General features: G+C 37.2%; 1 protein-coding gene across 6 annotated transcripts in view; it reads right to left on the minus strand.

Moving 5' to 3' along the window:
• Positions 1-18,274, minus strand: part of ARL13B (ADP ribosylation factor like GTPase 13B) — an 81,188-nt gene that overhangs the window by 44,746 nt on the left and 18,168 nt on the right. For 4 of the 6 annotated variants that reach the window (XM_021070734.1, XM_021070732.1, XM_021070733.1 and 1 more), the window contains exons 2-3: positions 16,899-16,969; positions 8,561-8,810 (exon numbers count right to left, since the gene is read on the minus strand). In XM_021070734.1, coding sequence (XP_020926393.1) covers positions 8,561-8,810; positions 16,899-16,969 — 321 coding nt within the window. Of the gene's footprint in view, positions 1-8,560; positions 8,811-12,975; positions 13,136-16,898; positions 16,970-18,274 lie in introns of those variants that run through there. The other 2 variants (XM_021070735.1, XM_013991460.2) reach the window with 2 other exon arrangements.

Here is an 18,274-nt window from a genome sequence, read left to right on the forward strand (position 1 = left end):
ACTCTTGCTATAGATTTGGGTCATCTGAATAAAGAAACAGTATTTAAGGTGTCAAAAGTATATAGATGTAAAAAACTGGAAGCCCAGATAAGAGCCTGGGTATTCTAAAATTTAGACTTAAAGCAGAAGATGAATTAACAAAAGAGACTGAAAAGGAATCATCAGTGAAGTAGGAAGAAAACCAAGAAAAGTATGCTATAATGCAAGAGTGTTTAAAGAAAAACAAGGTTGAGGAAATAGTCAATTTTAGGTAAAATAAGAACAGACAAGTGACAATATATTTGGCAACATGGAAATAATTTGTTGAGATGGAAGCACAAATGGAATATTTTGAGGAAAGAATGTGATATAAACACAGCAACCACTAGAGACAATTCTTCCCAAAACTGTGAATAGAATATTATAAGTCAACAAGTGGAGAGAGATGCAGAGTCAAAGGATTCCACAATATTTAAAGAGACACGAGAGCACATTCTGCTGATGAGAATTATCCAGAGAGAGAAACTTGATATGAGAAAGGGAAGGGATAACATACAGTACTTGAAAGAGGTGGGATATGGAGTAAGAATGGAGAAGCTGACCCTGGATAGGAGTAGAAATACTTTTTCCATATGTAGGCGGGAAGGCAAGGTTAGGAATAAAGGCAGATAACTAAGCAAAGTTTGTGGTGGGAAAATGAAAGAAGTCTTATGTGACAGTTCTTTTTCCTTAAAGAACTATGGAGCAAAATTATTAACTGAAAGCACAATGAGATTAAGGAAAAACCAGAATATGAATATATATATATGTACACACTAACACTATAAAATAATTTTAATTTATAAAATATAAAGAAATTGAAGAGTTTCCACCGTGTCGGTTATCAAGCATTAACAGAGAAAAAGATGTTTCCCATCTGTCAACTTCAAATGTTTAAGGAACATTATAAAAAAGATAAGTTTAAAAACTGATAAACTCCTCAGCTAATCAGGTGGTGACAGACATTTCTTTTGCCCCTTCTAAAGCGCTGTTATATCCTTTTATGAAGTGCCTTACTGATATTTATTTATCACGGTCCCTAAATTATTTTACCATGAAAACTGAGAATATCAAATACTATTTAGTATTCATTAGTATTCATAATTATATCCAGATGGATTTGTAAAACATTAATTTTCTAGTATCACTAATATGTGAACATACTGATTTTAAAGCAAGACTTAAGCACAGAAAGATTCATAGCAGAGCAATATATCCCATACAATTTTCATTGTTATAATTTAAAAGCACCCTAATCAAACAACATATTTAACTAACTAGTTGAACATTTTGTTTATTCACACAGAGTAGCCACTAAAAGTAGCAAGTTTTCTTAAACTTACTACCTTCAAAGAAAAATTCTTAAGCATTAGAGGCACAATATTAGGAATCTACTGGTTTGGGAAGTATGCAATAATAAAAATTACTTTGAGCACTTGGGCTTACAGTCATATCCACTAAGGCATATCACTTTCTGCAATCAAAGGATTCATGTAGCCTGAATTCATATAGGACACTTTAAAACTGGCTCTCCTAATTCATCTTTACCAAAACATAGCATATTATCAACATTAACTATTCACATCCACCATCACATACATGCTCAGAATACTAGTAAAGCACTGCACTAGATGCTTTAAACACATTATTCACATGACAACACAAATATTAAAGTCCTTATTTACAAGTGGAGACGCAGAAGCTCAGAAAGATTAAGTAAACTACTCAAGGCCTAGTGGACACAAAAGTAAGTAGATCTTGATTTCTGCTGTGGATCAGAGAGATCTGGAGAGGCTGTGAAAAAGCCAGAAGCATCCCTGGACTCACCCTGAAAAATATAGGAGGTCCGGCCTGATGCTGATACAGCTGGTCACCATACAACACCCTGCTGCCTAACAATACCATCAGTAGGATTTCCTTCATTGTTTTGTTTTAAAATAAAGCGTGTTGGAGTTCCCGTCGTGGCGCAGTGGTTAGCGAATCCAACTAGGAACCATGAGGTTGCGGGTTCGATCCCTGCCCTTGCTCAGTGGGTTAACGATCCAGCGTTGCCGTGAGCTGTGGTGTAGGTTGCAGATGCGGCTCGGATCCCGAGTTGCTGTGGCTCTGGTGTAGGCTGGCAGCTATAGCTCCGATTGGACCCCAAGCCTGAGAACCTCTGCATGCCGCGGGAGCAGCCCAAGAAATGGCAAAAAGACAAAAAATAAAATAAAATAAAACAAAAAAATTAAATAAAGCGTGTTGGGGCAGGGGAGGGAAAGCATGGGCTCTCTGTGTGGAAATTATCCAGGAAGTCAACCAGCTGAGAAGCTCTACCAGAAACCATAGCTGCTATTAATGAAGCTAGATGCCATTAGAGACAAAAGGAAGCCCTCAGTAAGGAAATTCGGAGGTGGGTCAACAGTATAAGTAAAGCTAATAAACATGGCAGCTTGGTAAGTTTTCATCGAAAAAAAAGAAATCTAAAGTCAACGGGCACTATAAATAAAGTGAGTGGGGGTTTCACTTGGTAAAAATAGCAAATTAAGGGACTCACAACTAAAACTAGGGATCACAGTTATTATGTGACATAGGTAGTCCATACAGTTTCCAGAATTCTAAAAAGGACCCGGTTCTCCTACTTCTTTTCTTTTTTTTTTGGGTGTATCTTTTTTTGTCTTTTCAGAGCCACACCCGTGGCATATGGAGGTTCCCAGGCTAGGGGTCTAATTGGAGCTGTAGCCACCAGCCTACGCCACAGCCACAGCAACACCAGATCCAAGCCACATCTGCAATCTACGCCACCGCTCATGGCAACGGCGGATCCTTAACACACTGAGCGAGGCCAGGGATTGAACCCGCAACCTCATAGTTCCCAGTCGGATTCATTTCCGCTGTGCCACGACGGGAACTCCTCTCCTATTTCTTATCAAAAGGTCAAACTTAGTAAAAGTACCTTTGACTCAAATTCTAAGGACAGTATTAGTATAACCCATTACCTAATTAACTTCTCTTGGGCACTTATAATAAAGAAGATAACTCAAAGAATGCTTGCAAACTAACATTTTCCCGTAATACTATCTAGAAGAAAGGTGAGTCAAGCAGGCATATGGAGGTTGGAAACAAAAATCCCATATTAAAAAATAATAAAATTCTAGTTACTGTTTCTCCTAATATGAGAACTCACTGCCATGTTTTTCAACATTTTTGGTCATGAAATCCTTTAGGAATTTGATGAGAACTAGAATCTACCCAAGAAAAATGCACACTCAGAATTGTCTATGATTTCAGAAGGTCCTAGGAGGCCACCCATGGTGCAAAGACCTATGGCTCAAGATACTCTTTTTTATTAAAATGTTCATAACATCTACGCAGATTGTATATGAGATACTACGTTTTCCTCCCTGAGAGAAACTCCTATACATTTAACGCTTTTGTTGTGAAGCATCTAATTTCCAAGACCGGGCCAAAAGTTAAGTTAGGTCATACAACTCCACAGAAAAGCAAACAGTATATCAGAAAGTGGCACCACCCCAAAAGTCCAAGTGTGCTAACACAAGTAGAACTGTTATTACCCTGGGAGGAAATTTCAGTGGATCTCTAGCGTTATTTCTGTTGTAAGTATTAGGAGATTTGACCAAAAAAAAGGAAGAGTAATTTACAATCTCTCTGAGGGCTACTTTTGTGACTATACTAGACAGAAGAGATGTAGAAAGAGCAGGTATCTTCTTGAAACATTGGTATAACCTTGGGAAGCTGAAAATTTCAATATGTCAAGATGTTTAAAATACCTCCCAGCTCAGGCCTTTCCACAAGTAATCAACAGTGTCTTGTATTATTAATGAAATATTTTCTACAGTGGATGTTGAGCTTAAAATTTAAATACTGCTGATGCCAGTGCTATTTATACAACTAGTTTTTTACTTTTCTAGGGATTTATTAAAAAATTAAGTTATAAATGGTTAAAGCAAGAATGTGTATTTTGGAGTTCCTGTCGTGGCGCAGTGGTTAATGAATCTGACTAGGAACCATGAGGTTATGGGTTCAATCCCTGCCCTTGCTCAGTGGGTGAAGGATCCAGCGTTGCTATGAGCTGTGGTGTGAGTCCCAGATGCAGCTCGGATCTTGAGTTGCTGTGGCTGTGGCATAGGCTGGTGGCTACAGCTCCGACTGGACCCCTAGCCTGGGAACCTCCCATATGCCGCAGGAGCGGCCCTGGAAAAGACAAAAAAAAAAAAAAAAAAAAGTGTGTATGGGGGGAATATGAGGGTGGGTAATACAATACTTAACTTATGTAATCACAGTATAGGTTAAAGTTAATCTCTGTAGTAAATACATGAGAAAAAGACTTTCTATTCTGGGTAATAAACAACTTAACAAGGAGTTCCCACTGTGGTTCAGCAGGTTAAGAATCCGACTAGTATCCATGAAGATGCAGGTTTGACCCCTAGCCTCGCTCAGTGGGTTAAAAGATCCCACTTGCAGCAAGCTGTGATGTAGCTGGCAGATGCAGATGCAGCTTGGATCTGGCGTTGCTGTGTCTGTGGTTAGGCTGGCAGCTACAACTCCAATTCGACCCCTAGCCTGGGAACTTCCATATACTGCAGGTGCGGCTATACAAAGGAGAAAACAACCAACCAACTAACCAACCAACCAACAGGAGTTCCCATTGTAGCTCAGTGATAACAAACCTGACTAGCATCCATGAAGACATAGGGTCAATCCTTGGCCCTGGTCAGTGAGTTAAGCATCTGGCATTGCTGTGAGCTGCAGTGTAGGTCGCAGATATGGCTTGGATCTGGTGTTGCTGTGGTTGTGGTGTAGGCTGGCAGCTGCAGCTCAGATTCACCCCCTAGCCTGGGAACTTCCAAAAGCAGTAGGTGTGGCCCTAAAAGACAAAACACAAAACAAACAAAAATACCCAGCTTAACAAGCTAATAGAGCAAAACATCTGCACGGCATCCATTTTTACTCTCTTTAGAAGGAGTACAAATCATTTTTTACCTTTTTACTGAAATGGATTCTTGGTACAAACTATACTACAGTTCACATTAAAATATATAGCTGAATACAAACAAGTAAAATTATAGTATTTTACAGTTACTTTTAATAAAGAAGAGGTATTTAACCACTAAGTCCAAAGAAGTAAAGTGACTTGTCAGGGTCATAAACAAATTTACATTAGCTCTTAGAATCCAGGTTCCAGACTCTCCATCTTCTCTCTAAACCCATGTTTGTTTTTTTTTTTTTTTTTTTTTTTTTTTTTACTTTTTCACTTATTTCAGAGATTTTGATTAAGTAATGAATACTGTAGAACTGCCAAACAGAACTTCCAAGCTAATAAAACACAGAAGCCTAGTGACCTATGATTCTGACCTTTCAAGAGAACCCTCACGTCTGTGACATAAAGTGAAATTCGGCTGAGGCTTCCTTTGCACTGACACATGCTGTCAAGCTGGTGTGCAGAACTAAGTAAGGTAGAGCTGGAGTGTCCAAGATCTGCTATTGTTATTGGTTTTCTACTTTGCTTCCCATAGCATGAATGAGTCCTGCTCCACTACCTTTTAATTTTGTGATTACAGTCTTATTTCCTTCTGTTGAATGAATCTTCTCAGATGTCTGTTGCTGTTCTGTTTGCTCATTATGAGAAGGTAGAAAGAGAAAATTACCAAGGTGTTGAAGTGAGTTCTAAGAAGCTTTGTAGGTCCTAAATCAACTGGTTTAGGCTCAGACAAGTGGTGAGCAAAAGAAATTAGAAGCATAATTGGATTTTGCAGATGAAAGGTCCAGATGACTGTGGGCAGGAAGGAAGCAAAAGGGAGCATTGTAGCCTGCCTCCTAATTCAGGTAGGCTCCCCTGTGTTTCCACACCCACCAGCCCCTAGCACTGAGCTTAGAGGGCTCTACTGGAGGCCCCTCTCACTTATTATCCAATAGGCTTTGCAATGCTATACCTATTATGTGTAAGCATTATATCAGTTATAACACAGAATTTCCTACCTGTGTAGAGCTATGAAGGCAACTAGAAGGACTTGGAACAGAGGAAAAGTAAAATTTGCACTTAAAAAAGAGCTCTTATATAGTTTATCTATTTTTGCATTGTTTCACTTATTAATGCATGTATAAATTTCATAATTTTAAAAATATCAAATGAGGAAAAGGGCTCCTGGATTTCTCTTGTGGTGCAGTGGGCTAAGGATCCAGTGTTTTCACAGCAACTGCTCAGGTTCGATCCCTTGCCCAAGAACCTCTGCCTGTCTCAGGCATGGCCACAAAAAAAAAAAAAAAAAAAAGGAGACTGGTTAGGAGACTGTTAACACGGGAGAAGTGAAGAAAGGTTGAAAGGAAGTAACATCAAGGGGAATGGAGAGGAGTAAAGAGATTCAAAGTATATCAGGACAGTGACATTAATAAGATAAATTAATTGTAGGTCAGAGAGAAAAAGCTAAACAGGAGAACTTCCAAATGTGGTGCTAGGGTAGATAATCAAGAAGGATTTATGAAGAGAAAAAGGGTGGGATGTAAAATTTTAAGTATTATATGAACTCTGCATACATTACATGTTTTACGAAAATATGTACGGGAAAATTCATCAAAATAATAGCAGTGGTTGCCCTCTGCATGACAGGTCAACAATTTTTTTAACTTCATTCTTTGCCATATCTTCTTTTTTTTTTTTTATTTTTTTAATCTTTTTTTTTTTTTTCTACTGTACAGCCTGGTGACCCAGTTACACATACATATATACATTATTTTTTCTCACATTACATGTTCTATCATAAATGATTAGACAAAGTTCCTAGTGCTACACAGCAGGATCCCATTGCTAATCCATCCCCAAGGCAAGAGTCTGCATCTATTAACCCCAGGCTCCCAATCCATCCCACTCCCTCCCCTTCCCCCTTGGCAACCACAAGTCTACTCTCCATGTCCATGATTTTCTTTTCTGTGGAAAGATTCCTTTGTGCCGTATATTATATTCCAGATATAAGTCACATCTTCTAAATTTATTAAAAATATGTACTTTTTGGTAAATTTTGTGTATTTTTAAAGCACATTAATCTCAAAAATTTACCTTATTAATAACAATTCTGTTATTGTATTGTAAAACTCCCTTGAGCAAATTGGTCAAGTGGCAAATCAGTCTATATTTCATAAACATATATGATCAGTAATTAATTCTCATGTCTTTGTGCAATCCCATTGATTATGAAATTGTAATGGTGAGCAATCACCCAAGTTGTGAGTTGTTTCTTTTTTAATTTTGAGTTGTAGAGATTAATTTAGCTTAAGGGGTTCAACAAAGTTTACTCTTTGTAGACATGTCTATTAAAGTTTCTTTCAGGAGTTCCCGTTGTGGCTCACTGGAAACAAACCCAACTAGTACCCACGAGGATGCAGGTTCGATTCCTAGCCTCACTCAGTGGGTTACAAATCTGGCATTGCCATGAGCTGTAGTGTGGGTCGCAGACATGGCTTGGATCTGGTGCTGCTGTGGCTGTGGTGTAGGCTGGCAGCTCCCATTCAACCTCTAGCCTGGAAACTTCCATATGCTGCAGGTGTGGCCCTAAAAAACAAAACAAAACGAAACAAAAAAATTTCTTTCAGATTCAATAAAGGTGAGAATTAAATATAATATCAAATAACTTTTCTAATTGAGTAAAAATTAAGCAGTATAAGCTTAACAATAAATGATACATACAATAAGGTTTTACTTTTTGTAATCAGAGCTTCCAAATTGCCTCATTTAAAAATGTTCATTTATTACTGAAGACTACTGAGAAAATCTGCTTACAATTCCTAATCTAACCATGGATAATTTATTTGGGGTTTTTTAATCATTAGCAATGAATCACAAGAACAAGGGCAAAGGGACAAGAAGGCAAGAGCACATATTCCACTTGCTCCAATCCTAAAAGCAATTTAAACAACTTGCACTTTACTATGTCTCAAAGCTATAGCACCATCTGGTGTTGACTATGCAGAAATGCTATCAGGTAGGGTAGTGCAAAAAGCCCTTTGTCACTTAATTTTTTTTTAAATGTTTAGGCAACCAGACAAAATGACGCTAAGCATATGACTAATCTGGTAACAATATAGATTACATGTTTAATTTGGAAATGTAGAGGTAAAAACTGAGAAATCAACATGGCATTAGAATAAACCATCTAAATAACGATCAAGCAATATTCTTCAAGAAAAAAAGGACAAAGGCAAAATATAAGTCATTAAAAGAGAAAAATAAAAAAACACTTTAGAGCCTTGTTAACAGACCTTTTCAAAATGCAAAATTTGAAAAAAGCAAATTATCAAATAAAATAGTTTATGTTTGAAACCCCAGAAGATCTAATTAGAAGGCTTCTTTATTATATAGCCTCTGCCCTTAATCCCTATAGATTGCATTATAATAAGGTCTTGATTAACAACTCCCAGTTAATCACATATATTTTAATATTCGAGGGTGTGACAATTTTAGCTTATTCAGTATTCTATAAATTAAGTAAATTTATTTACTGGCTAATGCTGCTGCCTCTACATTCACAGTGACACCAACAGTACTTACACCAATATAGGCTTTCCTGATATCCTAGGGTGTCTTAGCACTTCTGACATTGTTTCTTTTGTCTCTTCCATTCTCTCTTCATCACTGGAATCCACAACAAATATTACCCCATAGGACTCAGCATAGTAATTCTTCCAGATTCCCCGAATTCTTTTTCCACCTCCCAAGTCAAAGATGGTGACTTCAAACTTTCCTTGTCTAAGGTCAATTTTGGAAAATCCAACAGTAGGAGCTACATCTTCAGGATACTCTGTTACAAATGATACAAAAGGAAGAATCTTTAGACTTTAAATTAATAACATGAATTTAACTCCACAACTTAGATAACATAAATGTAATTGACCATACCTTAGTACTAAATAGAATGTTTATTATTTCCTTAAACAATAAGCACTATATCTAAGCACACTGGTTTGGGGAAAAGATAGATACTATAAAACATCCAACTAGAATTTATACTTTTTGCACACAGGAATTTATCACAGTTTTTTGTTCATTTTACTGATATAACCCTAGCTCCTAGAATAATGCCTCCCATCTAACAGGTACTTAAGAGGTATCTGCAAAATGAATAAGCAAATGAACTCTTGCCTTTAAAGCTACTTACTCTCCAAGTTACAAACAATAAAAATTTCAACCTTCAACACCAAAGCCATCCCCAGGAACCATTACAACCTCCATGGAGTTATAAAGAAAAACTAAATATTTATAGAGAACAGTTTAGAAGAACAAAATAATGGGAGAAACTATGAAGAGTATAGGACCATTCTTTTTTAATTAAAGCTATAACTGCAAATATAAAGAGTGGATTTTATTTTTTGAACAGGAAGATGTTTTGGATATTCTCATAAATTTATAATTAAATGTTTTGGACTTTTCCATATGACATCACAAAAAAGGTGGTAAAGGATATACGGATTATAACTGCCAAGGAGTAATGACAAGAAATTTAAAAGATCACTAAAGCTCATGACTTGAACTATGAGCTGGGACCTAGGCCTTAGAGCTAGGTAGGATTTAGACAGTCAGAAGAGTAACCTAAGTGACAGAGAAGGCAAAGGCAAGAAGTACAAAAAGCAGAACATCACTGTAGTTAAAGCAAACCATTACGACTGAATGCAGATTGAAGAGGGTTCTAAAGATAGAGAATTGGGAGCCAGAGAAGGTATTTCAGCAGACCAATCATATGAATAAGGTGGCTGAAGTAGTCCTTTATTGAGATTCATCTTTGCAAAAGTCTCTAGAACTGAAAATGAGAGCGAAAGACCCTTTTTGGAGAGATATAAAAATAAAAATAGAAGAATAGCAGGAGTGAACTCTTGAAAGAAGAACAGAACCTGTTAAATCAGTGGTTACAGAGAAGAGTTAACTTCATGTCTGTCTGCTTCTTCCATTCTTTCTTCATTGCTGGAATCCACAACAAATATTCTACAGAGCCCTAATTATAGCTGCCTGGTCAATACAGTGGCCACAAATGTGGCTTTTTTAAATCAATTAAACTCAAGTACTCAAAAGCCACATGTAGCTGGTGGCCCACCCTGCTGGACAGAAAATATAGAACATGTTCATTATTACAAAGAGCTCCACTGAACAATACTGGTTTAAAGGGTTTTATCATTTCCACACTCAACAAAACATCTGCTACCCCAAAGATGAATTTGAAAGGCATTTGCTTCTAAGCTTAGATGTGACTGAGAAACAGACTTGAAGTATATCACTCCCTTTTAGCAAGCACCTCAGAGCAGTTTACACTGCTCCCTAGAAAGTTCACAGAGACATTACAAGTCACATTTTTAAAAGACCTTTCCTTATCTCGAAGGAGAAAAATGCAAGCTTAGAAGCAATATAAGCAGCCATATATTCCAAAAACGAAATTACACTAGACATCTAAAAATGTGGATCTAGTATGATTTGAAAGGTACCTCCAGGAAATCATCAGTGAAAATAAATCAACTATCCTGAGATAAGGAATAGGGCTAAGGGAACTACATATACAGAACACCTACTTAGTACCAGGATTTCACAAGGCATTAGAATGTAGAGATGAATAAAATAGGGCTTCTGATCTCAAAGAATATACAGCACAGGAGTTCCCGTGTGGTTAATGAATCCGACTAGGAACCATGAGGTTGCGGGTTCGATCCCTGCCCTTGCTCAGTGGCATTGCCTGAGCTGTGGTGTAGGTCACAGACGCGGCTTGGATCCCGCATTGCTATGGCCTGGCGGAGGCTGTCAACTACAGCTCCGATTAGACCCCTAGCCTGGGAACTTCCATATGTCACAGGTGCGGCCCTAGAAAAAGACAAAAAGACAAAAAAAAAAAAAAAAAAAAAAAAAGAATATACAGCACAATACAGAAAAAAGAATATTAATGGAAATAACATGAGAACCTATATGTTCTGTGAACAAGTCTGGAGAGGACAGTGTGAAGGTGTTATGAACTGCATGTTTATGTTCCCACCAAAACTCATAATCCCCAGTGTGATGGTACTTAGAGGTAGGGCCTTTGGGAGATAATTAGGTTTAGGGGAGATCACTAGTGGAGACCCCATGACGGAATTAGTACCCTGATAAAGAGAGGCACAAGAGAACTTGTTTCCTCTCTTTTTCCACCACATGAGGATACAAGTGAGAAGATGGCCATCCATAAGCCAGGAAGAGGTCCCTCACTAAGTACCCGACCATATTGGCATCCTGGTCTCAGACTTCTAGCCTCCAGGATTGTGACAAATAACCGTAGTTTAAGCCACCACGTCTGTGGTATTCTGTTTTAGCAGACCAAACTAAAATGGAGGGAATTCAAAAGAAAATGGGTAAAGCAGAGGGAGAAGTGAGTTATGGCCTAGAAAGGCTTCACGGAGGAAGTGAAATGGGAATGAAATCTTACAAGATAAAATAGTACAGCAAAGAAAGTAGAACATTTTAGGAAGGGGAGCGATTTAAGAACAGATGAAATGATGGCAATATTCCCAGGAAGCCAATTCCAATTAAGTAATATTTTCAAGGTTACATGGTGGACAGAGCCAGGACTCAAGTTCAAGTCCATGTAGCAAAAGCCCATTTCTTTTGCTACATGGAATGCTGTACCCACCTTGGCTACTCTTTTCTCTGATTCTTACTCATGATTCTGTTTCAAGACTCAAGACTAAATGTTAGGTTATAATCTTTTCTATAAATCCCTCTCTGATGATTCTTTCCTATTTACAGTATCACCCACACCCTCTATCATAATATTTTGTCTCTCTCTCTCTCTCTCTCTCTCTTTTTTTTTTTGTCTTTTTAGGGCTGCACCCATGGCATATGGAAGTTCACAGGTTAGGGGTCGAATATGAGCTACAACTGCAGGCCGACGCCACACCATGTGGGATCTAAGCCATGTCTGTGACCGACACCACAGCTCACAGCAACGCTAGATCCTTAACCCACTAAGCAAGGCCAGGGATTGAAACTGTGTCCTCATGGATCCTACTTGGGTTTGTTACTGCTGAGCCACAATGGGAATTCCTATATTCTGTCTTCTTGCTGGTCTTCACAATAGCCTATATGTTCCCAACAGCTGGGAACTATCTTTGTATCCTTAGCCCTTGGCACAAAGTATACAGTGGCTGAATACTAGAACACCAGAATGCTAAGACAGCTAAAGCTGCTGTCCTTATGTCCATTCTTCCATATGCATAGCCATCCATCCATGCCTGTAATCATTCAAATATAAATTAGGCATCATAGAAGAACCAGGGGTAGAAAGACATATAGTCCCCAATCCTGAGGATTTCTGTAACATGCCTTTGTTAAGACAACAGCTAGAAAGTTAAAGATTAAAATATATAGTCAGTAACTATTTATTGAGCCTACGTTATGCTGAGTACTATGTAAGGTCCTTGATATACAGAAATTAATAAAAACTATTTTCTGATCTTGTAGAATTCTTACATAGAGAGAAAAAGAGAAAATATATACATAAACAAATAATACAATAAAGATGTGTTAATACCAACAATGCTCGGGACAATTTACACAAAGAATTTTCCCACTCGAAATACAAAGAGTTTCATAGAATTGTTATAAAATAGTATTGGAGATTCAGAGAATCCTGGATTTTTAAGTTGAGCACATGGCTGTTTAGGACAAAGAATGCAATCCCCAGTCTCTATGGCAGCTAGGGGTGGCCAAGAGACAAGGTTCCAGGTAGTGTGCTTGTGGTATACTGTTAAATGTTTAACTGGCTTTGCAAGCTATGGAATTCTGATTTATAGTGCTTGCCAATTTTCATGGTGTAAATACATCCACTATGGCCAATTTCAAACTACCACTGTGAAGCACCTGAACACAGAGTTAGGAGCAAAGGGGTCTTATTGTCTCTTGCTAACTGATATGAGCCACTAAGAGCAAGTAGGAGCCAGTTCTGGACCACTTACTGGTTCTGGCCAATGGCCTGTGAACTGAAATGATATGGTGGTTTCTGGTTCACAAACTAAAAAAAGGCAAACAGTCTCCTTTTGCCCTTTACGTCTTCCTTTCAGCTGAAATCCACATGTAGTAATGAGCCACACTGGACCAGGTAGGCAAGGAAGAACACTAGGAATGGCAGAGAGAATAGGAAAATGAACTTCAGTCCCTAGCACCACAGAGCTGCTATGCCAGTCTTGGCCTACTTCTGCCTGTGATGTTACATGAGAAATAAACTTCTATTTTTTTAAACCACTGCCTCTGATAGTACAACCGAACCTATATTCTATTAATGCAATCACTTTGACAGCCATGAAGAAAAGAAGGAAATGAAGTTCAAAATTAGAAAATACTCTTAGATTAGGAAACTATAATAACTCCATAGACGAAACAAAAATCCAGGCTTTTCATTTAGATGGTGGCAATACAGTTAGAAAGGAAGAAAACTATCTCAAAAGAAAGGAGGAAATATACAATGAAATATTTTTTAATTTAAAAAAAAATTAAAAACAAAGAGAAGAACTAAAAGTAAGCTAAAGAAGAGAAGCCATGGGAGAAATGTGGGTATTTTTTTGTTTGTTTTTTAAATTTTTTTATTTAAAGTATAGTTGATTTACAATGTTGTGACAATGGTTTTTAAAATTTATTTTATTGAAGTATAATTGATTTAAAATGTTGTGTTAATTTCTGAATAAATACATATATATATTCTTTTACTTACCTTTTCCATTATGGTTTATCACAGGATATTAAATATATTTCCCTGTGCTACACAGTGGGACTCCATTGTTTATCCATTCTACATATAATGGTTTAATCTGCTAATTCCAAACTCTAAGTCCATCCCTCCCTCAACCACAAGTCTGCTCTTTATGTCTGTGAGTCTGTTTCTGTTTCAAAGATAAGTTCATTTGTATCATATTTTAGAATCCACATATATGTGATATCATACGGTATTTGTCTTTCTCTTTCTGATTTACTTCACTTAATATGATAATCTTTAGGTCTATCCATTTTGCTGCAAGTGACATTATTTCACTCTTTTTAAGGCTGAATAATATTCCACTATACATACACCACTTTTTTTTTATTTTATTGGAGTATAGTTGACTTACAAAGTTGTGTTAGTTTCAGGTGTACAGCAAAGTGAATCAGTTATACATATACATATATTCATTCCTTTTCAGATTATTTTCTCATATAGGTTATTACACAGTATTGAGTAGATCTCCCTATGCTATACAATAGGCCCCTGTTGTAATATCTATTTTATATATAGTGGCATGTATATGTTAATCCTAATCTCCTAATGTATTATACCACATCTTCTTTATCCATTCATCTGTTGATGGACATTTAGGTTGTTTCTTTGTCTTGGCTATTATAAATAGTGTTGCTATGAGCAAGTGGTGCATATATCTTTCTGAATTACAGTTTTGCCTGGATATATACCCAGGAATGGGATTACTGTATCATGTGATAACTGTAATTTTAGTTTTTTGAGTAACCTCCATACTGTTTTCCACGGTGGCTACACCAATTTACTTTCCCACCAAAAGAGTTAGGACGGTTCCCTTCGGGAGAAATGTTTAAGAAGGCTGTTAGAGTGTTGGTTGCCAGAGGCTAGAGATGAAAGGAGGGATGAATAGCTGGAGTACAGAGGATCTTTTGGGCAGTGGAACTACTCTGAATGATACTATAATGGTGGATATCATATTTTGTCAAAACCCAGAGATTGTACAACACCAAGAGTGAACACGCAGGTAAACTATGAACTTTGGGTGATAATGATGTGTTGATATAGGTTCATCAGTTGTAACAAATACACCTTTCTGGTGCAGGATACAGAAGAAGCAAAAGGGGCTACGTGGGAACTCTTTGTACCTTCTATTCAATTTTGCTATGAATCTAAAACTGATCTAAAAGATAGTCCATTTATATAAAAAAGAAGAATGCCTACTACACATAAGGCATGGCCTGAACTGGAACACCAAAAAGAGTAAACTACCCTGGGGGAATTTACAGTCTGGAGTGGCAGATATATAAACAGAAGGGCAATAAGGTAGTGACACAGTAGATATAGATAAAAGTAGACAAAGGAGAAGTAATCAATTGCACTAAGGGGTGAAGGCAGCAGATCAGAAGAGACTTCATAAAGAAGGAGATTATATGACAAAAGTATGTCTTTGAGGATAAGTTGACATTCTCTCTGAAAAGAAAAGTGGGAACAGCATAAACAAAAATACGCATTATCAAAAAAGGTCAATTTAGAAATCGTCAAGTAGTTCTATGCAACTGGAATCTTTAAAAAAGGAAAAAAGTCAGAAATTAGTCATTGGAGTAGGCTGAAGAGTAAACAGGAAATGAGGAACAAAAACAAGCCAGAGGGGAGCTCAAAGTTGAAGGGAGCCTTGACTTTTTGCCCATAATATGACAGTTTGACCATTTCCTAGACTTAAAAGAAACTGATGGGTTTGTGGAGGTGGAATGCAGAAGAGAAAGGCCTAATGGAGAGAGGATGTTCTAACTACATACAAATAATTAGATGATCTGATTATCATATTCCTAGATCAAGCTCCCTTAAAGACACTAAAGCTTTGAAAAAATGAAAGAGAAGGTATTTAGATAAGGGATCATGGCCTACGGGCCAAGTCTATCAAGTCACCTGTTTTTACATGAATATGTTTTACATTTTAAAATAACTGCAAAAAGAGAATAATATTTCATAATACATCAAATTTTAGTGTCTATAAATAAGTTTCATTGGAACATGGCCATGGCCATGCTCGTTTGTTTACATACTGTCTGTGGCTACTTTTGCATCACTATGTCAGAGTTGTGCAACTGGGGAAGAGCCCATATGACTCTTAAAATCTAAAATATTTATTATCTGGCTCTTTACAGAAGTTTGCAACACCTGTTTTAGATGGTGACAGTGAGTGCTCTGCAAGAACATAACCTAGGTGACAGCATGAGGGGTACAAAAAGTCCTCGGAAGAATCCTTAAACAATGAAATGTAGTTTGCATCTAATGTTACTTAGCAGAATTTTGGGTGACAAAACGTGTTAATTTTCTTTCATAAACTTCTATAAATAAAAGCTCTGTGACTATTTATCACACATGATATCTTATTGAAACATCCATTTTCAGGAACAGATATATGTTAGTTTTCTCCCAAATCTTACCCTTTAGATGCCTGGCTCCTGCTATATCTTCTAGGTACACAACAAACTCACTAGCACAGTAACTTCTATACTGTAGTTACGAAGCATTAAATTAAGACTAAATAAATACATACAATGAGATGTAATATAAATGACAAAACACTTTAATATATCTTTCTTCTTCTTTTTGGCTACACTCGAGATATGCAGAAGTTCCTAGCCAGAGGTCGAATCTGCACCACAGCAGCAACCCAAGCCACGACAGTGACAATGCCAGATCCTTAACCCACTGAGCCACTAGGAACTTCCTAATGTATCTTCAACATAACCAAAAGTTATATAACATGTTGAAAAAAAATCAAGAGTTGCAAAGAGAGCTATGCTGGCTGACTATATTTCTACCTCCTTTCATTTAGATGTAGCCTTGTGACTAAATTCTGCCCAGGGATCCTTAACGGTAGGGACATGTCCTTTTTTAACTTTTTCCTTCCTTCCTACTGGCTAGAAGACAGCTACAGTTCCTCTTCCTCAAGGAACCTCTGCATCTCTGCATTCAGTCAAATCTGAAACATAATAATCTGGTACTATTAAGCCAGTTTATTCACTATATTAGCCACAGGTATACTAAGAATATTATAGAATGCATTTTATTTGTACCCAATGAATATGCAATAAAGCAATTTAAATAAATAAATCAGAATTTAAATATAAATTTTTTTCAGCTTACCTCCTTGGATTCCCTTTGCTGTTGCCGTTTTACCAGCATTATCAAGTCCCACCATCACAAGAGTCACCTTTCTTAAAATAATAAAAAATTTAAAAAATCACTTTCTGAGTTACTCAAATATTAAGGGAAAATAAAAGCAAATTCATTCATCCAAGCAACACTTAAGGAGCATCTATAAGACAATATGCTGGGTGCTAGAGGGCACAATGATGAATAAAATATATATTCAAAAAGCAAATATTAGAAAAATACCTGTAAAGTGTCATCCTTTTGTTCTCTAGGCAAAAGTGGGGAAAGTGTACAATAGATAACCCAAAGAATAGAGAAGAAATAAGGGAAAGAAGGAAGAGAGAAAGGGAGGGAGGGAGATGGATTCTAACATGAGTTATTTATCACATCTAAAGGAAATTTTCCAGTTAATTTAATTCTAAGAATTATTACATATTTGCTTTTTCTTGTAAAATTACATAAGAAAAGAACAATTGTTAGATTCTAGATACTACTAGTATGCTCAACTGTTTTCAGATATGCAGCACCTTACCAATCTTAAATATGCTTTAAATATAGTATGGTGACATGATTAACTTATTTACTACCATATTTTGAAAGAGCGTTCCTAAACTATAAAGCTTAAAATATTTCTAATGAGGAGTTCCCGTCGTGGCGCAGTGGTTAACGAATCCAACTAGGAACCATGAGGTTGCGGGTTCAATCCCTGCCCTTGCTCAGTGGGTTAACGATCCGGCGTTGCCGTGAGCTGTGGTGTAGGTTGCAGACGCGGCTCGGATCCCGCGTTGCTGTGGCTCTGGCGTAGGCCGGTGGCTACAGCTCCGATTCAACCCCTAGCCTGGGAACCTCCATATGCCGCGGGAGAGGCCCAAGAAATAGCAACAACAACAACAACAACAAAAAAGACAAAAGACACACAAAAAAAAAAAAAAAAAAAAAAAAAAATTTCTAATGATACAGCTAAACTTCGGAGTCAAAAAAAAAAAAAAAAAATACAGTCCAGTTCAATTTTACAGTTGAAGAAACATAAGCCATAAGATGTAAGACAATGAGTTAGTTACAGTCAGAACCAGAACTGAATTCACCTAATGGGCACTTCTTAAACCTGGGACAGGTTATAAAGGAACAAACCTACTATATTAGTCATTTTATCTTGGTGACTCAGTCCATCACTAAAGCCCGTTTCTGTTCCAGGCTTAATTACTGCTCCACAAGTGGTGAAACCATCCACTAACACTGTGGATTTGGGAATACAGAGGGAAAGTTACAGCATAATTTGGCCACATTCCTATAGGTTAGAGTCAAGGTATCAGCCAAGTACAGTCATTCTTAAATAGCAATCATCCCAAGAAGGGTTAAAAAACAGA

The sequence above is a fragment of the Sus scrofa genome, chromosome 13, assembly GCF_000003025.6.
Source record: "Sus scrofa isolate TJ Tabasco breed Duroc chromosome 13, Sscrofa11.1, whole genome shotgun sequence".
NCBI classification, from domain to species: Eukaryota; Metazoa; Chordata; class Mammalia; order Artiodactyla; family Suidae; genus Sus; species Sus scrofa.